Source organism: Mesitornis unicolor, unplaced genomic scaffold, assembly GCF_000695765.1.
Source record: "Mesitornis unicolor isolate BGI_N332 unplaced genomic scaffold, ASM69576v1 scaffold45827, whole genome shotgun sequence".
Classification (NCBI taxonomy): Eukaryota; Metazoa; Chordata; class Aves; order Mesitornithiformes; family Mesitornithidae; genus Mesitornis; species Mesitornis unicolor.
The window spans coordinates 1-23,892 of NW_010199337.1; the positions used below are offsets into that span (position 1 = coordinate 1).

At 38.5% G+C, this 23,892-nt stretch overlaps 1 protein-coding gene across 1 annotated transcript in view; it reads left to right on the top strand.

The window, feature by feature from the left end:
- Positions 1-3,908: 3,908 nt before the first annotated feature.
- The window catches only part of KIF13A (kinesin family member 13A), a gene marked incomplete at its 5' end in the record, with an annotated part of 59,246 nt that continues 39,262 nt past the window's right edge, over positions 3,909-23,892 (top strand). Inside the window, 9 exons of the mRNA XM_010189416.1 lie at positions 3,909-3,969; positions 12,393-12,485; positions 12,985-13,165; positions 14,194-14,281; positions 15,580-15,714; positions 16,234-16,346; positions 21,375-21,486; positions 21,880-22,092; positions 23,639-23,749. Coding sequence (XP_010187718.1) covers positions 3,909-3,969; positions 12,393-12,485; positions 12,985-13,165; positions 14,194-14,281; positions 15,580-15,714; positions 16,234-16,346; positions 21,375-21,486; positions 21,880-22,092; positions 23,639-23,749 — 1,107 coding nt within the window. The remainder of the gene's footprint in view (positions 3,970-12,392; positions 12,486-12,984; positions 13,166-14,193; positions 14,282-15,579; positions 15,715-16,233; positions 16,347-21,374; positions 21,487-21,879; positions 22,093-23,638; positions 23,750-23,892) is intronic.

A 23,892-nucleotide genomic window follows, 5' to 3' on the forward strand; every position in this document is an offset into this window, starting at 1 on the left:
GATCTTTCGAGGTCCCTTCCAGCTCCTAATTCTCTGTGATTCTTAGCACCACTCAAAATTTTTGGTTTAGAAGCTACTACAGTAGTGTGGCAGGTTCTTGTCAGCTTTCTTTTATCTGCTTTTCTCTTTTATATGCTAGGAAGCAGTATAAGGTACAGAATCTTGCAAACATAAGAAAGTTTTAAGACTTGTTTGTCAGTTCCCTCTGTAATTTAAAAGCCCAGAATAATTTTGGCTCTGTTTGTGAGAACTGGCCTACACCTGTGTGAACTGAAGTCTGCTTGTGGTTGAATGCCAACCTGTGCCACCACTTGAAGTAGGTGCATACCTGGCTTTCATGGTTTTCCCATTTTGCTTACCTTCTGAAAATACCTTAAGCTTCCTGGTACAGTGGCTACAGGATTGGCATCAGAACAGTAGGAAAGCAGGAATACTCGTCCATGTAGTCACATAAACTTAGTCAAAAGAAGAGTAAGGAGAATAGATCTTAAAAGAAGAGCTGAGACTTCATGAAATCTTAGAGGAGATACAGGTGGCTATTTTTAACTTCGAGTTTTAAACAAAAAAATATTTGCCTTTTCTTTTAATTTTAAAACGCCTGAATGGAATAGATTTTCCAAAATGTAGTTAAAAATTAATTCAGAGAAGGTGCTTGAAATTTAAAAAGCTCTGTTTGTGTGTCACAGATCTATCTTTTCAAATACATTTCAATAGTAGTTTTGATATAAATCGTTACAGATTTTTTGCTTTTGAGTGTTCTTCAAAAAGCTAAAATGGCTTTTCAGTACGCAGTTCTGCCTCGTTTGGGTATTGGCTATGGAGTCTGAGATTTTATCATTAACAAAATTTGTGATAGCTTTGACAGTCATATCAACAGGGGGTTCCATACCTTCTTCAGGGAAATGGATCTTGGGGAGAGAAACTTAATAGAGAAAAAAAGAAGATTATTCTGCATACTTCTATCAAAAGAAAAAATAATACAATGTTTGTTTTCAAGGAAGACTACTCAGTGATGATGGGAGAAGGAAGGGAGCACCTCAGATGAGACTTAGATGGCTTTTTCATCTTCATCACAGCACAGGTTCTGTATCTTGTGTGCTTGCGTGCTTGTATTGGGACTGCATGCCCTGCAGTTCCAGCACTGGGCATCAGGAAGACATAAACTAGCGAGTCATCTTTGTACGGAAAAGATGATCAAAAAGGTCGCTCTTTAGGTAGGAAGGGCACTGTTGTACAGGCATTTCCCATAAAATGCTTTAGTTATGAACTTGAGGATGAGCCACACTGTCTGGGACCAAGTTCTGTGCCCTTGTATGCCTTGTTTCTTACTCTGTTAATTCTTGCATGTGGAATCTGTTTTCCCAAAGCTCTGAGTTGTCCTGAAAATTGCTTTGGTTGGGTGCTTCCTTAAATTATTGTTGCTAGGAATGTTCAAGGTTGCTGTTTTGTCATCACTGATCAAAGTAATTTTTAAATTTTTACCTGCCCCCTTTAATGGAGAAGGGAGTTTTGCTGCAGCTGCTCTGCATGTTTTGCAGCTAGTGCATGCCCTAGCAGTTTCCAATTTTTTTTGCCTGACTTATTTTTTAAAGTAATCTTGTTAGTTCTGTTAGAAGGATTTGGCAATTTTCCAGAACAGATTTTATAAATAGACTAAGTTCATGTCCTGGCTTCTTATGTTTAGTATGAAAACGTAATGAAACACTATATTAGCATTTGTTTTATCTTGAGACAGAATTTTTCTCTTCCTATTGCATAATCATTTTTGAACATTTAACAATCAGTATGACCAACTTACACTTTTTAAAAAAAAATCTAAATAAAAACTGCTTTTCTAAGAAACATTTGGCTGCGTGCACAAGCACATTTAGTTTGTGAAGTCTCTTTGCAAGATCAGTGTTTAACTTCGGAGTAATTGAATAATCCTGTCATGATTTTCCGTGTTAACCAAAGGGAAAATGTTTAGGACAATAGATTAAATTGGCCTCCAGTGCTGCTGTATTGATATTTAAGTCATTACAGATGAGCATGTTTAGCTGGGTAACCTTTTTAACTGGACTGTGTGAGCCACTGCAGATAGCACTTGGTTTCAAGGGGAAAGAATGGGCATTGGGTAGATTTGAATCCTTACAATTGGGTTTTCTTTTGTAATTAAGCTCCCTGCCGTTTGACTGTAGAGAGACTAGGTATTGCTCCCAGCTCTTATGAGGAAAATTTTCATGGACGTGGAAGGTGAGAAAACACCATTTCTTGGGCTGTAAAAGTTGGGAAAAGGGTTAGAGCATTCTTACTGATGATGGAGAGACCTGAAAAAGAGAGTTTGTTATGCTCAGATTTGAAACACTATGAACAAATGCCCCAAGTAATTTAAAATACCCCCTACTTATGTGGAGGTCTGGAGCTAAGGTGATGAGGTGAAGTATCTACTGCATCTTGCTTGCAGTTCAGTGGCAAAACTACATCTTTGACTCAGTCGCATCAGGGAATCCTGACTCATGAAGCTGTCTCTTTCCGTTGGTGCTACAGGAGTGACTCAGACCTCCCTGTTAGATTATTATTACGCATTTTTTGCTTGTTTTTCCCTTCAGTAGGGAATCTCACAACTCATTTCACACTTGTGGACTAAATATTGTCTCAGTATCTAGTTTTCTCTCAGGCCATTTGGTGTGTTCTGTGTTAAGTTGGGGGAAGGGGAAGGAGATGAAGTTACTGTGCTACCTGGTTTTATTCTTCTGGAATATTTGCACCAACAGGCATTTGTAGGTTAGATTGCATAGTAATTCTGCAGTAGCAGGGAATCCAAATTGTTCTGCATTCCCAAAAGCCGAAAGGAAAGGATCCATCTTCTTCCTCACTTCAGGATCTGCCTCACAAAGGATTTGATGTTTTTGCTAGTAGGGCCTGTGGCTCTTGCTCTGCGTTGACTTGCATGGTTTGTCTCACTAAGGAGGTCACCTCTTGTAAGACCAGGCAAAGAAAATTTTGGCCCAGACAGAGTTTTAATAAAGAAGGTTATGTGGGTTTTTTTTTTTAATTGGGATCCCAAAAGAAAAAAATAGGATCTCTATCATTAACTCATACACAGCCATTTTACCATGGTAAAATGCGGAAAATACACTGCAGATTAAGGTATGTTTGTGGCAGTATTAAGCTGTCAAAACAAGTGTTTAAATGTCTATACCATGATACTCTCAGATGTGCAGAAAAAGTAACTTGGATCAAACCCCAACATGTTAAATGGTTTTACAAGACACTGTTCCAAATCCAAAAGCCCACTGAGCACAGTATTTTATCTCATTTGATTTCTACCCAGCTAGAACTCTTGACTGAAGTGATATTAAATCTTTTCATTAGAGCAGGCTCTGATAGCTTGTCTAATAGAGCTACCTTTTCTGTTTGTAGTCCTTGAGCTTTCTTTACTGAGATCTGGTATTGTACTCTTAGTTTAGGCAGGTAATCTGGTACTATTTATTTGCTCCTTAAGGCTTGTAAGTAGTAGTGCTCTTCTTTGAGTTCAACCCATGGTAAAGCTTTTGTGTGTCTTGGATCGATGTCTGCTAAATAGTCATCTCACTGAGTTCTGTATGTTGAGTCCTTTCGGTGCTGTTTCATTAACCTTGGCAGACACTTCTGTCAGCATTAGTGCCTGGAGTGCAGCTAATTATTAGGTTTTGGCTGTATTAAGGGATTCGGATATCATGTGTAATGCAGATAGAAGTATTGCAGTTCTGCAACTCTCACGATTTCCCAAAAGTACTTCTGCTGGTGAAACCTTTTTACAGTTCCGGTTTAAGTTCCATAGAAACGGTAAAGCCTAACTGCAATTAAATAGTTATGGATTTGTACTGCTTTAAAAGGAATGTCTTGCATCCAAAGTTCCTAATTCGTCTTTTTATGTGCTTCTACAGGTGTTTGCCTTTGATCACTGCTTCTGGTCCATGGATGAATCAGACACCACAAAATATGCAGGTAAACTATTTTTCATACATTCGACAGTGTAAATAATTTAAGAACGTACAAGAGTTTGGACTTTTGTGGAGTTTTTTTGCATTTTGTACTGTGATGCTCAAGTGACCTCTTCACAGAAGCAGACTTCTCATTTTTGCAGGGATTGAGTCATTCAAGTGCTAGCACCGCAGTTTAAGAGGAATGCAAGCTTTCAGGTGCGCAGTACGTGGTTCAGGATATTTTATATCTAAGCTATAGTGTTCTTTTTTTGTTATTTCCTGGAAGAGCCTCTTGTGAGGATTTTTTCTGTCACTTAAAATGAAATCTCAGTTCTGCATCGGAAATGACTTCTGACTAATGCTAGTGAGGAACGCGTGTGTTTCCAATGCTTTGTGTTCTTATGCACAAGAGAGGAGTAAAGCATGTTCTCCTCGGATGGTGTGGTTATTTCAGGTCTTTCAAGTCGTTCATAGTCTGATTGTTCAGATCCCTAGTATTTTTGAGTGATCAGGTTTATGACTCCTTCCTCCCAAAAGCTGGATAATCCAAACAAGAATGTAATCCCAGTAGTTAGTTTTCTTATAAAAGGATTTATGTATTAGCATATTCGTACTTTATAAGGTGACTTGTTTTGGCAGAGACGGCTCTGAACACTGATATTTCGAGGCTGTAGTCCATGGCAAGGAGGAAAAAAATACATTTAGTGTTACATACTCGTATCATGAAGTTCTGTGGCCCATAAGAAATCTTCAAGGTTAATTAGCTCAAAGTTGAGATCAGTCGTCTAATAAATGAACTGTCATATACTTGTGTTAAAATATCTCTGACTGCTGTAGCCCCAGGTATCAAATCCCAAATCTCGGGGTTTGCATGCCTCCCTTTCCTTTGAAAGGAAGGAAGTGATGATATGCACCCCGATCTTGGCCCTTTTGCCTCGAGTGTGCAGATGGGAGCTGCACCTATTGGGCGCACCATGGTGTTAACCCACTTGTAGAGAAGAGAGACCACAGAAACATCCCAACCAGTTAAACTTGTTTCTGTCTCAGTTTAACCTGTCTCCAGGTGAAATCAGTGAGGTTCTAGGTCTATTTATTTTTAATTTGAGTCAAAACTAAGATTTCTCTAGCCTCTTGCAGAAGCTGTCATTGAATTAGTCTTATCTGAGAGCTGAACTCTTACTATCTCTATGGAGAGGAACCTCTTGTTGGACTGGACTCTAGAAAGCTGTTGCCTGTATCTCTCATGTTTTCTTATTGGCCATAAAGCTGTAAGATGTGTTTTGGCTATTATGGATAATGTTCATGCTGAGGAAAGAGGAAAAAAAAACCAAACAACTTAACTGTTTTCCTTGATGGTTTGTTTTTGTTGTGTTTTGGTTTTGGGTTTGTTGGGGTTTTCTTTGTTGTGTTGGTTTTTTTTTTCAGAATTATGATAAGAATGTGAGCTTTAAGGCTTTGCATATAAAAAAATAATGCTTTCACTGACTTTTTTTTTTAATATGGTCTTGAAGTTAACTTGCGACTTCCAGCCCTCATGTTCCTAGAACATAATGAATTTGACAGAATATCAAATATTAAAAAAAAGAAACAAACAAAACCGTTTCAGGCCTAAATTACAGAGTTGTCAGATAGTTCACTCGCTATCCCATACTGCAGTAGCATTTCTTGTGTTAGAGCCAACAAACCAAATGTCAAAATGGCAAGATTTCAGTTTTTATATACTTTAGTATTAAGGTGCCCCAAGTCTTTTTAAAAACTTGACCTAAATTACTGTATTAAACAAAAAAAAAACTGGTTTTGGTTGGAGTTTTTGATAATTTCTATGCTTTATTGAACCAAACCCTTGTTATCCTAGGCACCTTACAAATAGCTATGTTGTCTGTGTCCAGAGATTCTACCAGAGGCTTACAGAACTAACAAGCTTAAAGAGTCCAAACAAGCCACCTGACAGCCTGAGTTCTTGAGCTAAACTGTAATTTCTTGGTTGGATGCTGGACTACTGAAGGGGTGCTGAGCCAGAAGCTAAACAGATGCATTAAATGCTCCCTGCCTGAAGTAACTCTATGTGGATGCTTCAGTTTAATGTCACTGGCAAGAGCAGTGATTAATTGCACAATTAAAAGGAAACATCTATAAATCTTGAAAGCCAAGTACAGAGTGCTTGTAAATGTAAGTAAAATACAAGCTTCAAGGTTCAGGAAAATTCTTGAAATAAAAAAACAGGTATGCAAGACTTATTTAATTACTTGAAAAACCCTTTTATCTGCATCACAGAAATAGAGTGGAAGATGACACTGAAATGTTTAACAAGAGATTCTAAAGTACTGGGATACCCTATCGGTCATCATTTTCTGTGCAAAGCCAAAACATTCTCATCTTGCATTACGTTGAATAGATCTATTGTTATGTATATTGTACTATATTAAAGATTTTGTGATTGACATGTGGGACACTGGAAAACCCACGGAGTGGTGTGCACCGCAGACAACATACCTCTCAATTCTGTGTTGACTTCTGTGGATAACTCCGCCGTTTTCTAATTTTAATTTTTTTTAATGTCAACAAAACCACAGTTCTTGCTCTCCTGGAAATGTGTATTTATTTATTACAGGATCCTTAAAGCTAACACACATAATTATGGGTTGGTTTTATTTTTCACTTTGCTGATTGATCTGCAGTACTACTGACGCTTATTAATACTGTTTGCACAAGAGCAAGATTCTTGTTTGGATAAACTTAATTGCATGGGTAATTGGTAAAAATTCTCAGTCTGTGGAGGAGCAGGGCTGACCTTGAAAAAGATGAACCATCTCTTTCTCTTGCACTAAACTTATTCTGTGAGAGACCTTCTTTTTTTGGCTGAAGCTAAGGCTTATTTCTTATGTACTAATTTTCTTTCTGATCTCATATGCAGGAAGTGCAGGGGATCCTATTCCAGTTTGAAAGCACTAAACTATCCTTTTTTTTCTTTTTTTAAATGATAATGGTACAGAAGAAGGCTGTTGGTAGCAGAGTTGCTTTTTAAAGCATTTTTTTCCTACTGAAGTGGAAACTGGGTTCTAAATTCTAAAATGATCCAGCAATATCGCTAACGAATAGTGAAGGTTACCTTCACATGAGGAAAAACATCTGTAGAGGGCATCTTGGCAGCTGTTCTTACAGGGCTGTATCTCTCGGGAAGACTGCAGGGAGTCTGGGGCACAGCAGAGGGGTAAGCGCTTTCACAAGACCTTTGTGGAAGTGGTGCTTTGATTTCGGATACTGCGAGAGATGGAGACACTAAAAACTTGATATCTCAGCTTAGAGATTGCAAGATGCAGAGCCCCCTCTGAATTGCTCTTAAGACTGAAAAGGAAGTGGTTTTGTTTAAGTGTTTTTAGTTTTAATCCAGCCAATTAGCAGGCAGAGGACTACTCCAAATACTGAGCCTGGGTGTTTCTGAGCAGTTTATGGCTGTGTTGTTCCAGGCAAGGAGCAGTTAATGATCTCTGGGTTTGTGCTGATCTCAAGCTCCTGGGCCTTTTTTTCTGATAGTTTAGTTTTGAAAGACATAGTTGATTATTTGGCAAGTATGTGAGCCTCCTATCTGGAAGGAAAAGTAACAACAATAAACAAAAAATGGCTCAGTGAAATAGATCTTTTTTGAGGAGGGAGAGAAATTTGGTTATAGGACGGAATGAGTTCGCCTTGATCGGAAAAGGGATGAGCTTTGCCTGGCAGGCTATAGAAGAGGTGTTTTCAAGAGTAAGCAGAATACCTTATTACATTTTGTTTCCTGACTTGAATGGGTCAGGAGTCAGTTCATGACTAAGGACACACCTGCCTGCCTTGGTATTTTGGTGAAGGAGGACACTGAGAAATTCTCAAAGAATTCTTTTTACAAGCCTAGACAACAGTGAGAGCCCATTGAAGACTGCAGTTAAGTGGATGTTTAAAAGGAAGGAAAGAAACCCTTCACTTTGGGAAGGATTCAAGAGGTGGTTTAAATAACTACACTAGCACTTAGGCAGGTCTGTTCCAAGGACCCCACACTGTATTGACTTGACTGTGGATTTTTATTAAGCTCCCTGAGGTACATCATTTGGCCTGAAATCTCAGATCTGTGTTTCTGCAGGCTGTGTTGTCCTGAGAGGCTACACCTGACTGTGGGTTAAGCTATAATTTTATCTGAAATATATATATGCTGACTACTGCTCTTCTAGTGACTGTTTTAAGAGGAAAAACCAGGCAAGTGCCTTAAAGAACAGCTCACTTCTGCCCTTGCGAAAGATTGCAAGTTGTAAATTTTCAGCTGGCAGGAGTTCAAGCCTATCCATTTAAGCTGTTATGTGGGAGAAGACTATCTCTGTTTTACTGTTCCCTTGAATATATATATATGTTTTTAATTTTTTTTAATTTTTTTTTTTAGAGGAGATCTATGTAGTCTGTAAGACTTCATTCTTTGTCACAATGCTGACACCCAACCTGTACATTTTTGGAGAAACTTAGTTATTCGGTATGATTTTTAGCCCTGTACAGGTCAGGCACTTAAAATGTAGATGTTGCAACATCTGATTTGAAGCACTAGAGGCCTTTTAGTGGATTAAAACTTTGAATGTTCAAGACTCCAGTCCTTTGTCAGTATTATAGTTTTAGCATGCAGTAGTTAGATGCTAGCTGTTGTGCTTTTAGGTTCTTGTTAAGCCGAACCATAGATGTCTTTTTTCCAGTTTTAGAGAGATTCTCTTAAAACTGTTATCCAGCAGAGCTTTTAATAGTTCTGGTGTTCGCAGAACAAGTTTTATTTGAACTATTAGATCATGGAACCAACTGCAATTTATTGCTGTCAAGATTTGCGTATTAAAATGTTCTGGGTTAGAGATTAAGCCATGGAGAGAGTTGGATTTTCAGTACTGTGCATAACAAGTTGTTACTTGGTTCTAGTGATTTTTGCCATGTAAGGGAGGGGGTTCGGGGAGGGCAAGGATGTGTCATAATGTTGCAGTCACGACCTGGCTGCATGAGTCTGTGCCAATAGGAGAGGATTATCCCTGTTTCAGATTGAGTGGTTGTGAACTAAAATACCGGGCATCTGGACGCCAGACATTGAGACTCCTTTCTTCTGTCTGTTGTCTGTCACCAGTCTAATGAATTGAGAGCATATAAACTGTATTTGTGAATGTGCAGATTGTGAGAACAGGCCCTAGGATTCCTCTGCAGTGTGTAGGTTTCCCTAGGAATGCTGTCAAAGTGGGTCTTCCTGTCGAGGTTTCAGAAACTGTAAGGGAATGATTTGGAGGAAGAGAAGGGGAAAGAGGTTAATGATACAAGAGAGAGAATGCTTAAATATCTCATTCTGAAAATGATGTGTGTTGTAGTATTGCTGCATGTCATGGTATTGATTTATCTTTGTGTTTTCAGGGACTTTTTATTATCTTGCATATTTTCTGAATTAAAATGGTCTAATAATTTGTGCTGGCTGAGAGATTCCAATTAAGATTTTCACATACAGCTCTTTGGGCAGATAGTGTGGAAGTTTTATTTTAGATTTATTAGTAATTTAATAGCCATTATTAACATGTGCACTGCTGTACTTTGCTACCTTTACTTTTGTTTTATATTTTTGCCATTGAAATACCCAGCCATTTCAGTAAGTAGAGAATATGTGAAAAACCTCTTTAGCTTCAAAGGGCCATACTAAATGCCCTTGATGCATGGTGGTAGCACAAGCATTTGAAAGTTCCAGGACTTTAGGTAGATTGAAAGGTAAATCTGAGGGGAGGTTGGGTTTCCTTTAATTTTCAGATAAGTCACAGATACCATTTGGAATGCTGAAATCTTCAGTATCTTTAGTATGGTTATTACTTTTAAAAAATGTTTGTTATCTCAGTGTATGTGTTTATGAAAGAATGTCTGAGCATGTCAGAGTGCTGAGCATGTGAAAATATTCAGTCCTGAGATCTGAACAGAAGATTCTTATGCCAGTTTCCTGCTAGAAGTCTCTTGCTGGAGACATCGAGATTTATTAAATTGATCTTTCTTAGATTATTTTTTCTGCTATTGGCATCAGGCTTGCGGTTGTGCTTGTTAAAATGCACAGATAATTTCTTGACGCTATGAAGACAGTTACAGCTGTAAAAGGTTTCCATATTGTCTTGACGTAGTTTTCCAGTACGTCCTCAGAAGCAAGTGGGCATCCACCAGTGTACCTCAGGTTTTGGTTAGCAGAGCATCTCTAGCACTGGGTTAACAGGGTTTCCCACCTTGCAGCATTAGCGGCACTGCCACATGTGCCGTAACCAGAGCACCCAGCAACGTGGTCTGATAATTTCTTACTGTGTCTTTCCAGGTTAAACAGTCTTGCTCCTTGAAGTAAAGGAAACAAGATTATTTAGACTGTGTCTGCAAGAAAAATTCAGCAGACTTTGTTCCTTTTTCCTTGAGGGGATGAGCAGACAGGAGATCCTGGCCTGTGAGAATTAGCAGCTCGTAAACGTGTCCTTTAGTTAGCAAACCAAAAGTGCAGTAGTGGAACTGCGTTATTTCTTTTGACTGTAAGTGGCCTTCGGTATAATTCTGCATAATACAGATTTTGAAATCAGTTTGCAAACCCACTAATAAATTTAATAGGGGAAGCAGTAGGGTTGCTTAATGAAATGTATCAGAATCTCATGTCTGATATGCTGCTACCCTCAACAGTGCACTACATTAGCAAATGAATATAATACCTGTAATTGAAGTTTAATATCTTGTGTTCTTTTCTGTAAGTGCACTTAAAAACAAATTTTATTTTCTCCCATGATAATTTGACTGGTTGCTATAAACATCACTCTAATAACCCATTTGTCTATGTTGGTATTGTTGAGCTCTTAAAAGCTGTAATAAAATCATCATTTTATAATCATGTATCAGTGTCCAACTGACTTTCAGTTTTAATGTTGACTGTTTTGAAAATTAAATATCTTCTGAAAAACAAAAAATCCAACTTTGCCTGTGAGATTCAAACTGGGTTCCTTTCCTGGTATTTAACAGTAAGAGACTCTGTAGGTCATCTCATGGTTATCATGACTGTGCACCGTTTTATAACATTCTGATATCTGTTTTTTCTTGGTAAACATGGAGGAAGTTACTGTTTTATTGCTAGTCAGAAGTGGGTAATTAAAGCTTTTTCCTTTTCTGACAGATGGTTTTACTCTTCACTCACAATCACTGTGGAATGTAATGCTTTTTTTCTTCTTAATAATGATACTTGTCTTCAGTCTTTGCTTGATTTTGTGGTCTTGCTCAGCAAGTGGCTCCCTGCCTCTTTGATACTTGGTAAATTCAAAAAGGGCCCTCGGTAGCTGCTTGGAAAGGAAATTTTTGTGTATTGTATGTTCTTATTAAAATATTCAACTGCAAATCATTCCAGTGGTTATTCTGCAGGAATTGTCTGGCCTACCAATTACTAAAGGATCATAGAGTCTAAATATTCTCAGCAGCGTATAAATGTATAGCTAGATTTATTTTATTTTTTTCAATGCCAGTATGTTCCAAGTGGAGAACTATGGAGGTCACTGTTGCATCCACAGTACAAAATAATTTGATGTAGCTGACAGCTGCTGAAACCAACTTACCTAAATGAGGGATGCTGCTGATCACAGCTGTTCAAAAAGTCACCAGGCAGTGAATTCAATTTAAAACCAAACACCAGAAGATGCCTAAATGCTGCCCTTAGCTCAGCTCTGCTTGTTTTGGGTGTACACACAGCTGCTGTAGTTCTTTGATCAGCACTCAAAGCAGACAACCCATGGACACTCTTTGTGGTGTACAAATTCTGGGCTTTCCTATTAAAAAACCAACCAACCAAACCACTATTCCTATTTTCATCTTCTGCGTCTGAAAGACAAGGAGACAGTTTTCAGATGATGAAATTCTGCAGCTGATGTTTCAAGCTATGGATTTGCCAGAATATATCCTCAAACAGCTCCGTGAAGTCTTGCAGCCTCCTAATATGCATTTCCTGCCTGACTGTCACTGGGATGCTTTTGTCTTGGTTCCAGCATCGCCTTACCACAGGGTGAAACGTAATAGCTCATCGGGAAACTTGAGGCCAATTCCCCAGAGACCCACCACTACTGCTTCTAGCATGATATTTGTTGTACCTCCAATATCCTAGTTCACTAATGGGTTTCATTGAAATGCTGCTACAGAACTCCTTTGGGTATAGTTTGTGGTTAAAGAATGACTATTAATTGTGAAATTTACAATTAAATAACACAAAATTTAGACATCTATGTTATTTGCTAAGCATTCATGACACCTTTCAAAGAACTGATCTCTTCACAGGTAAATCAGCAATATATTTAAACACAAAGGTAGCTGTTACACTAGTTTCAGGCAACAGTTTTGAACTTGTCCCTCAGTTGTATGTGAAAGCATTTGTTTGTTCATCAGTGCACTCAACATTTTGAAAATATTTTCCAGGTCAAGAAGTGGTGTTCAAGTGCCTTGGAGAAGGAATTCTTGAAAAGGCCTTTCAGGGATATAATGCGTGTATTTTTGCCTATGGACAGACAGGTGAGTCTCCCGTGCGCAAGGGGAAGAACACTTTTTGTGCACGTGGGAAGTAGGAAGAACAAAACATAAACATTAGGCTAGATAACATTAAAAAGTTATATTTTGAAATATCATAATGTTAAATATTTAGCACAGCCAATGACAATGCAAATAAAGTTCTTAAAGTGGCTCTGTTAATATATTTCATAGTTACTACATATTGAGGCCACTTTCAAAGCCTGAAAGGCGTAATTTATACCAAAGACTCATTCAGTGTTTTGTGTTTGAGTGTTCAAAGGGGTCCCGAGTAATAGCTCTGCTGAAAGAAACCTTTAAGATAATTTCTCTTTTTGTTTACCTGTAGTCCAAAGAGCAAGCTATCTTCCTGGAGTAGCATGCCATGTTGTTCTGATACGTGCTTCTGGAGGAGTAAATAGAGAATTAATTCATGTGCTTCATGAACAAACGAGTAGCTCAGAAACTGCATTCTAAAGTATTTTCTTCTCCTTTTTTCCTTTAGGTTCAGGAAAATCCTTTTCAATGATGGGCAATGCAGAGCAGCTGGGTCTGATCCCACGGCTCTGTTGTGCTTTATTTCAGAGAATCTCTGTGGAGGAAAATGAATCTCATAGTTTTAAAGTTGAAGTGTCCTATATGGAAATCTACAATGAGAAAGTCAGAGATCTGCTTGACCCAAAAGGGTGAGTAGCTTTACTTTCTCCCTCAACCTTCGTTATTTTTGTCTGAAACTGTAAAAATAGAAATCACTTTTGGAAGTCCTTGAGAAGGGTTTTCAGAATGTATGTTTATGTGACTTCCATAGAAAGGATTAGATACCAAACACCAGAAAGAAGAGAATATCCATGTAAGCTTGTATATGAAGTAGTAACTGGCATGGATCAGTTTAAATATTAGGATATCATGGTAATGACACAAACAAACACTGTATCAAGTAGCTTACCACCAGAAAGCAAGACCATGTACAAGCAAATTCTGGGGTATTTTTGCCTTATGATCCAGACCACATTCAAATAAGAATTTTCATCACCTTGGAGTTTGAAGTTTATTTACTCGGTTCCCCTCGTTTAGGTGTTGAACCATTTGAATACAGAAGGGTAACACCTCAGAATATACTCATCGTGCTCTTTCTTCCATTTTGTCTACACAAAAATCCTGGTTAGGCTCTCTGGCTTGGAGATGTCTAGACAAGAGGTAGTTTGATAGGTTTGTTTTGGCTGAGCATTGATGTATGTGGTATATATTTTGATTCTTGAACATAATTGCACTAAGTGAAAGAAGTATGCAAGTTAGTTAAAAAGACAGATTTGAGCCTTATTTGATAAATGTCAATGAAGTGTAGAAAATGCAAGAAGAATTGAAGCTTTAGCAAATTGCTGGGGGATGTGGGAAGGATTTTTGGTTTCCATTTTTTGTCAGCATTCTTTCTGCCCATTAAGGCATTTCATGTTTTGTTCCAGCCACATACACTGGAGTGGGAGGATGCATTAAAAATAATACATGTATACAGATGAAAACCGGTTAATTTGAGTCTTTATTGTTAATTTGAGTTAAAAACAATTCTGCAAGATTTTTTTTTCTCCTGTTGCCATTAAGAGATGTATACTGACTTCTGCTATGTAGAAGATTCTTATTATTTAATACTAGAATTTTTCTTTTTTAATAAACTTCACACTAGTGGATTTTGCATAATGTCTATTTTATTCCATAGGAGTCGGCAGTCCCTTAAGGTTCGAGAGCACAAAGTGTTGGGACCATATGTGGATGGCCTGTCTCAGCTGGCTGTTACAAACTTTGAGGTAAACCTAAACCAATGATAAGTTTATAAATAACACCTATGTACATATGCAGTAGGAATCTTGTAAGAGATAAACTAGTGTGTGTCCAGACATTTTGGTTCTTGAGTGCTTATGTTCTCTGGCAATCACAAAGCTCTTCTCTAGTGCCTCAGGACTATTTATTTCATGTAAAAGCCTGGGATTTGCCTTTGTTAGTTAAAAATATAATAGTGGTATCTCTTTATGTTGTGGTTTTCAATGCCTATGATGTACACCAAGGGCACAGTGTTTCCTTGACTCTGAAGTATGAGGCTTACTAGGATTATTAGTCTTCCAGCATGAATTAGTTTGATTTTCTTGTTGGATATGACCTCATATTTTATACAGGTATATTGTGTGAGGAGCTATAACATGTCTTATATAATTCATAATTTAAATCATGACAGCATCTGAGCCCACTTGAGTTACCAGAACATATTTAAATAAATGAGTATTGTAGAAGCCAGTGAACTACGGTAGCTACAATGGAGCTAATTGTGTGAATTGCTTAGACCATTCTTTTTATGAGGAAGCTGATTTGAAAATGTTTGTTTTAAAAAAAAGTTCATTCTTTGTGTAATATTATGTAGCAATCATTTTGCTTTTTTATGGGTTTTTTATTTTTCTGAGCATCTATGCATATTATAGAGTTACAAAAACTGCTTTTGCAGCTTTTATGGTAAATTGCATACTTTGAAAGCACACCTTTGTTCAAATTCCAGGAAATGTCGTTCATACCTAGTTTTGGCTGATGACTTAAAAGTCATCGAGACCTACCTTGGAAGACTCGGAAAGCAGACGTACGAGTCTTGGCATAGTTGTTGTTGTTTTTACCTATGTGGGAAGGCACAGGCTCCAAGTGAGATAACCCTCTGAGCCAATTAAGCGAAGGTGGTGCAGCTCAGTGAAGAGATGCATTGTGTTCACTTGTGTAAGTGGATCTGCGCTGGCCTGATTACTGGCATTCAACAATATGATTTGTACTGCGGATGTTGCCACCATTATTGCAGCAGCAGATAAGGAGGTGGTGCACTGAGTATGGTTGTCACGCTTGTAAGTGCAGTGCTTAAACCAGAGATGTGGTGCAATACCTTTCTGTGGAATTATGCGCACACTCTACTAATGCATCTCAAAATGGGCAAAAAATTATCTCATTATATCTACCTTCCCTTCTTCCTCTCTCCTACATGTCTGCACCCTTCCATCTAGATGGGGATTTTGTTCAGCAAGCGCAGTACTTGCTTTTATCCTAAAATAATTTTTTATTCTTTTTGCTGTAGGATATTGAGTCACTGATGTCGGAGGGCAACAAATCGCGAACAGTTGCTGCAACCAACATGAACGAAGAAAGCAGCCGCTCTCATGCTGTATTCAATATTATAGTGACTCAGACACTTTATGACCTGCATTCTGGTGTATGTATTTCTGTTGATTAATGTATGAATTCTTCTTCTTACATCCTCTTCCACATTATCTGTTTAGCTGTGCTTCTACCTTTGATACCATGGGGTCCAGTAATCAAAGCAATACTGGCAAGACCGTAAGACTGAGAGAGCCCTGGAAGAGCGAGGAAGCGCACCAGATAAAGGAAACAGTTGGATCAGTTTTTAAGATCATACTGCCACCAGGAAACCTGTCTTAGGTTTTAAGTGTTAGTGCAGTTGATATGTTTTAATGGCCTACTCTGCTAGTAAGGTGGTTAATGCTACCACACAGCTGTTTCGGGTTCATTGGTGCCTCAGCCCTTTACTGTAAAACATGAGTGACTCTCAAAGAACTATAAAAAGCCTGACAATTTCTTCTTATATCTTGAATTTGATACTTTTAACACCTGTTATTATGAAGAACAGTGTTTCATGGTGCCAGTTTCAGACATGTTAGCACTTTGTACCAGTGTTTCTTAGCTGTTGTTCTCCCGTGTCCCACCTGTGCAGAATTCTGGAGAGAAGGTCAGCAAGGTCAGCCTGGTGGATTTGGCTGGGAGCGAGAGAGTGTCCAAAACGGGAGCTGCAGGAGAACGTCTGAAGGAAGGCAGCAACATAAACAAGTAAGGCACTGGCATACACAGGCTGCAAAGCTTAACTCCGTAAGAATGACTGCTGTTTCCTTGGCCTCTTCTCTTGGTGTGCTTGCCACAAGTCACTTCAAATGATGGACCTAGTCAGAAGCTGTTCGATACTGCTCTTTCAGCTGCTCTATGCTAAGACCACGTGTTTCTTTACATTGGTATAGGGCCTCTGATTCAGACTTGACTCAGGTGAGGACTATATGAATTTTATCTGGAAAAAGTGACAGCAGCGCTCTTTAATTAAGCATATAGCTTTTGTGATTCATTTCTACACCCTGTCCCCAGGCACATGTGTTGGTCTCATCATCTGCTCAAAGAAGAATGCAAAGTTGCAGAGTCGAATGGCTTTGTTCCAACACGTATTAAAATATGTAAGGGTATAATACACAGCTTAAGAAAACAGATCGGAACGAAGCTGTGTCAATTAGCATTGCCTTGGGCGTTTGTACTCAAGCAATGACAAGTTTCAAGGCACTTTTTTACTGTAATTACTGTGTTATTACCCAAAAGCAAGAATTTAGGACACTATTACCACTGTCTTAAATATACTAATTTTCCTGGAAAAAGAGTTTAACTGTTACATTAAAAGCTACTGCTTTTTCAATTTAACTTTAAAATGTTACAAAATGTTTTGGTATTTTAAGTTAACACACTTTGTGCTGTCATTGTTTAAACATCATTCATGCTTAAAATGGTTTTAAATTACCCCTTTTTTTAGAGCTTGACTGTGCTTGCTCTTTCTAGCTTATTTTCTAATTACTTTGTGTTTAATGCATCATATTGGTAGCCACACTGGTGTAGTCCTTGTGAAACAAAATTATGTGACTCTGTTTGACTAATGGCAGGTATTGTACCTTTATGCCACAGGATGCCAGTTAAATTCAGATGGGTTTTACTAGAAACTGTATTTGTATTTTGCATAAAAAAAGGTGAAATTAATGTTTCTTTCTAATTCTTGGGGAAGAATTCAAATGCCAGCTCTCCCAACAGCTATTAACAAATTGCAAGTGTAGCTCTAGATAACAGAAAGTCTTACTTGTTTTTCTGTTAGGATGTTTACTCAGCGTTAAACTTTTAGGGCATTGATGCAGTAAGGGAGTGTTGTTTTGCCCATGCTGAACCACTTTGACAATACAGCACTTCAGAGCCAAGCACCAAACTTTTCTGTAAATGGTGTTTTAAACCAAAAGTGAACAGCTCTACATTTTCCCATCAATTAAATGTTTATATATTTTTATATATGTTTGTATTACTTAGCTCTCTTATTAAGCATTCTCTGTTTTCAGTCTCTTTTGGAACTGATAGGCAAGAGAATTCGTGCTGTGCTTGGTGTTTTCTCTTAGACTTTTGCTGTTACTTGGAGCTTTAATGAAGTCTGACTTTCATTGGAAGTGTCAAAGTTGGTATACATGTTTTAGTACACTAGTTCTTCAGAGAACATTGGGTATGATCTTTTGGGTGCGATACATCTTACTGGGGAAAGGCAATAATCATAAAATTTGCTGGAGTAATACAAATTACTTAAACCACATACCATACTATGTTGGCTCCCTCTGTTTTTAATTTTTTTTTATCCTTACAAAAAGGCAGTAACTTGGATTGGTACCATGTGCTGTGTTCAACGAGTTCAAAAACGGAGCTGCTGAAATTACCTGGCAACTAAATTTGCTGCTTGTGCTGTGTTTTGTTGCCTCAAAGAAGAATGTGGAGTTAACATAGCTGTTCATGTATTTACAAGACAGGGAAAATGTACACTCAGCTGCACATACCGAAACTGCGTAGTGGGACATGCAGCCAGTCTCTGCAGGTTTCTCTGCTCCTCGTCTTCTGCATGAAACCTGGCTAGGGCTCTGCCAGCTGCCGCTTCCGTCCCACAACTCATCCCCTTGTAAACGCTCTTTTCTATCTTGGGAGGACAGGATGCTGCAAAGGGGAGGCAGTGGATTGCTCTCCCGCATACTGAAAAAACGGAGAGTTGTGTCATTTGGTTAACGTCTTCATAAAGTTGTAATAAAGATTGCTTCTGTTTTTCCTCAGAGCTGATGCAAAATTGCCTTGGTGAAGGTGCTGGGTGTCTGCTCTTTATTACCGAGGTTTTTAGGGGACTTGCCATACCTCATAGGAAAGCTGGATGTGCTTGTTCCTCCCCAGGATGTGCTAGTTCCCATGCCCTAGCATAGGAACGCAGGTGCTTAACAACTCTTTGTGGTGTAGTCAAAGAATTTTGAGAATACAATAGTAGGAGGAAGGCTAATAAACAAGCTGGCAATTAGTGGCAAAGAAAAATGCTTTCTGTGAGCAGTCTGCAATTTTAACTCTGATTAGTAAAATCACAGCTGTTGTCATTTTAACTTGAGAGTGCAAATAAAAGCCTTTAAAATGTAGGTAGGGAGAAGTGGTGGGTTGGGACAGGTCTGGCTCCAAGCTGAATTTAGGGAGGTTTTTTTCATATTCAGAGTTAGCTAATAGAAAGGTGGGTTATGCTTATTGAAGAATTTGGTTGCAAATTATATAGAAGTAACTTGAATGAGTGTCATTTAGGGACAGAGCTGTTCCCTGTGGTGGGGAACCACTACTTCCCTTTGAACACTGCTGACTCAGGCCCATGGTGGGATCATGGGAGCTTCCCACTGCCCACTAGCAAGGGCAGCCTGGTCGTGCCTGAGGAATAGGGACAAGGAGGAGAAAGTGTGCAGAAATGGCACTTTCCCTGCTCTTGCACCATATAGGTTCACTCTGCTGCTTCTGAACTGCCTTGGTCTGCAGTGTGCTACGGGCCTAGGCCTTCTGGTTGACTCATTATAGGTAGTGCAAGATAGGATCAAAGTAAGGATGGATCTCTGATGCTTCATTTAGTGTGAAGGAAAGCAGCTGATGAGTCCTGTAATTATTTTGCTGGGCAGCCACTTCTTTTACTGCTTTCCTTAAAGTTGTTAAACAGCTTTGTATTATGAAATCGCAAGCAGAATACAGAAAAGACTCTAGTTTGGCTTTTATTGCAGATGTTAACAGTTAGTCTTAAAATAAAATCAGTATTTATAATGAGCAGAAATGTTATCACATCTTTTAATCCTGTGTTAATAAACTGTATCTTATAATTTCCTGTTCGTTAAAATACAGTGCCCATAACTTGAATTGGTGTTGCAGCCCTGTTGTGAAATAGTTTCCAGCAATGGGCATTTTGAATCCTTGTTCTTTCCATCCTCCTGTATCCTTTTCTTCCCGCTCTCTCAGTTTTTGGCTTTGGTTTTCACATTTCCCCTCCATTTAAAGAGGAACAGGAAAATAGGCCAGGGTGACTTTTTAACTTTATGCTCCTTGAAGGTGGGCTCCATTGGGGGTATCCTTTGGGTGCCTTTCAGCTGTGCTATAGGAGGTTGCTACGGAGCAGTACGCAGCATCCCACTGTTTGCTCTCGCATGTTTAGCACTCTGTCATCTCTCTCTGTGGAGACCAGAGACTGGAGGCAAGAACCAGTTCTCCCTTGTCCTTCCTGCCCCTGCAAGCTTTCCGAGATTGTTAGGCTTTTGTTTAGGGCACAAACTAGAACTAACCGTCCTTTTTGCTGTGAATTTTTCAGAGGTGAATTGGAAAGTTACCCTATAGACAAATTTACAAAGTAGAGTGCTCTCTTGGGAGATCAGATTGCATAGCTTCTCCTTAAATTTCTTTTTCTTTCAGATCTGTGCTGTCTTCATACCACTTTGTGCTATATGCAATATGGGGCATCTTTTCTGACGCGTGTAATGCTCAGAGATCTTCCTTGAAATATTCTTCTGCAACATTTTTGTCATTTTCTAAATGTTTTTTCTGAACCATTGATAGTTTCAACCGGCACTAAGGCCCTGTTACAAATATTGTGCAAACACTGCATGTCAACTAAAATAGTACTGCTTCTTTGAAAAGAAAACTCAAAAGGGTGGAGTGGAGCAGTACAATTAAAGATTTATTTGACTATCTAATTGTGGTGCTGCTGAAGCTTCCCTTGGTAGTTATAAAGAATAGTTGGATAATTGGACATGAGTATGACAGACCAGTATGCTCTTGGGCTTCAGCACTGTCTGTTTTAAAACACTTTAGGCATCTGTTTAGCGTTCTCAGGGTCCTCAACCAGCTCATTAGCTTAAGCATACTCACCCCAAGAGCCCCGATGTCACTTAAAATTTACACAGGGTTGTATAACAGTTGGATAATAGAATGCATTGCACAGATTGTTAATACAGTTACTGCTCTTGGTAGAAGTGTTGCGTGTACCAAAATGAAGTTTTGGTAGTTATCTGTATTTTTTTCACAGTTCTAGAGTGGTGGTTGGGATGTGGCTGGCTGCTAAACAATTTGGAGGCTTTTCCCTTTCTTCCTTGTACAACTTTTTTGTAACTGGGAGATTGTTTGGTCTGTACCCCCCACAAGAAGCTCATGAGGCTCCACCTCAGTTACAGGTCAACTCATTTGTCAAGAGAGCTCCTAGTCAGTCTCTTCTGATGAGCAGTTTTCCACAGTTGTGTGCTGGCTGGTTAGTTACTGGTTCATCAGACAGACCAATTCTCCTGGGCCTGGCTTTGTCTTGAGGATGCCACGGACACATAGCAGTGTCCAAGATAGGAAGATTTTTAGTCTTTGACAAAAGACAGATGTCTGATCAAAGGCAGTGGTTCTCCATGTACTGAAGCAGTCTGCTTTGCACTTTTCAAACTATTTTAAATACACAAATATTTCAACTTAGTCTTCTGGAACTGGTCTTAGTACCAGATGAGATGAAAGACTGTAGATATCAATTTCTTCCAAATATGTAACTTTAATAAATATATTGCCCTGTTTGGAGCAGGGCAATGGACTCGCTGCTCTCCTATGGTAATTTCTAACTTAAATTATTCTGGTATTTTTTAAATTGTACCTTAAGTTCTGCAGAACATAAATTTAACTCTTTAGCAAATCGCCTTTTATGTGTTCTATTAGATCTGCTTTTGGAATATGTGTTAAAGCTGTTCTGCTGTATTGCATTTATAGATCACTTTCAACGCTGGGCTTGGTTATATCATCACTCGCTGACCAAGCAGCAGGGAAGGGGAAAAACAAGTTTGTGCCTTACAGAGACTCTGTACTCACTTGGCTTCTCAAGGTAATTAGTATTTTCCATTCACCCTGTTCTCAAGACATCATCAGTTTGTAGGATCATTGTAGCATATCTCTTGTGTACAAGGACTTCTCATCTTTTTTGTTAAGGAAATGAGCTAAGGAGCTCTCATAGCTATAACTTGGTCTTAGTAATATGGACACTAAGTATATCTTTGTTAATTCTGTGTAAAGTCCTATTGGGCTGGTTTCAGTCACAGTGAAATCAAAGCTGGTGGAGGTGACTGGAAATGTTTATAGATCATACTGGTTCGTTTACATCCAGAATACCTTTCGGTCTCTAAATAGTAAGCTTTGTATTTTAAGTATCTTTGCAAAGACATTGTATAGTCTCAGAACAATTTTTAACCCTCAAACTTTCTGTGGATGTGTTCTGCAGGACAACTTGGGAGGAAACAGCCAAACTGCCATGATAGCCACAATTAGTCCAGCAGCAGACAACTATGAAGAAACACTCTCTACTCTGAGATACGCAGACAGAGCCAAAAGGATAGTTAATCATGCTGTGGTGAATGAAGATCCAAATGCCAGGGTCATCAGAGAATTACGTGAAGAAGTTGAAAAACTGAAAGAACAGCTCTCACAAGCTGAGGTAACGTTACTCAAAGTATAATGTAAACAGAGTTTCTCAAGGCAGTGTCAGACTCTGGCTAGAAGGCCAGCTTTCTTTTTAAGTCTGAGGAAATAAGGAAATTAAGAGTTTGTTTGATTTTTTTAAAAATAATTGACTTTCTTTCCTGAAATAAATCCACCATAATGTTTGCTTATTTTTAATAAGTTTTTAATGTCAACATTGTACTGATGGTGAACCTTGTCAGAATAGACCATTCTTGAAGAACTTCATGTCAGGCAGTAACTGATGAAGCACAGATAAGAACAAGAGTACACCTTCATTCTGTAGACTTATTACTAGAATATTTTATGATGGCAAATGGAAAAATGTGAAAATCCATAAATCTGGTATTGGACCACAAAATCTGTGGGACATTTCTGTCCTTGGCATGTGTGAAAATCTGTGCAAAACTGTCATAACTGCCGCACTGAAACCATCAGCAATTTACTTCACTGCCTTAACAGTTGCTGTGTGATTGCTGCTTATCTTAGATTTAGACTTCTAGTTGGTGAGTAAGGTATCAGGGTTAGGATAGTTTACTTGGTGGTATTTGGAGAAACTAGGCATTGCACTGTAGGGTAATATTTTTTATCTTTTCAGGCAAAACGCAAAATACTGGTGGAAAATGATCAGAAATATGTCTGAGGGTAAACTTGTGTGGTATTTAAACTTCTTGTTAATTTAAGGAGTAGTGTGAACAATTCCTTACAGGGCAAAATGGGAAAATCTGCTTTAAGATAAAGAAGCCATTCACTTTTTTTTTTTAAGAAAAATCTGTCTAATCTCTTATTTTAAATCAGAAAATACTATTGTAGCGTGTTCTTAATTATGCTGGCAGACTGTGGCTGAACACAGTCATTAGGGAAGGTGTCCAAAGTCTTGCTAATTTTTTTGAAGTTGTTTTTTCACTTGTACCTTCTGTTAAAAACAGTTCTATAGAGTCATAGGCCAGTCTGTTGAATTGTTACTTGGCACTGGATGTATTCAAGCTCTTGGCTGTTGTTTCCTGTTGTGAAATGAGAAGCCTGTGTTAGCTCCAGAGCCTGCCTGCCTTCGAAGGTAATCAACAGGATCAGTCTGAAAGCTTTAGTGCAATTCTAGGAGGACTTATGGAATCAAGATAGGATGGAAGGCTAAATATCAAGAGGAGCATGTACTTGAAACTGTCTTTGGAAGAAGGACTTTGCAGTTGAACTTCAGACAGCTAAGACTAAGTTTTTAAATATTCACATATTTTCATACAGACACTGAAGCTTGAGTGTCCAGGCCAGGAGATTTTGTTGGTTTCTTTATCCTCTGGAGCTATGTTGATCTTCAGCTATTTCAGATCTGGACCCACTATAGACTGATTCTGTCCTTTGCAAATGACCTCTTTCTTCATCTTCTGCCATGAAAAACCTGGGAGTGTACATGAAATCTGTACTTGCCGCATTTCATTTTATGTTGCTGTGTTTGGTTTCCTTGTGCAAACAGATGTTGTAATGGGAAGACCAACTGAAGGTTTTTGCTAATTTCTATTTATTAGGCCATGAAAGCACCAGAACTGAAGGAAAAGTTGGAAGAATCTGAAAAGCTAATAAAAGAGCTAACAGTCACCTGGGAAGAAAAGCTAAGGAAAACAGAAGAAATTGCACAGGTATTTCAGAAATTTTGATGAGGAAAGTCCAGATACTGTCACAGTGCAGATGAGCTGAATTTCCTGAACTTCAGTGGACTGTGCTGTCTTCCTTACCAGCTATTTAAAAATCTTCTGGATTTTTGTATTTTCCTCTTATGGTT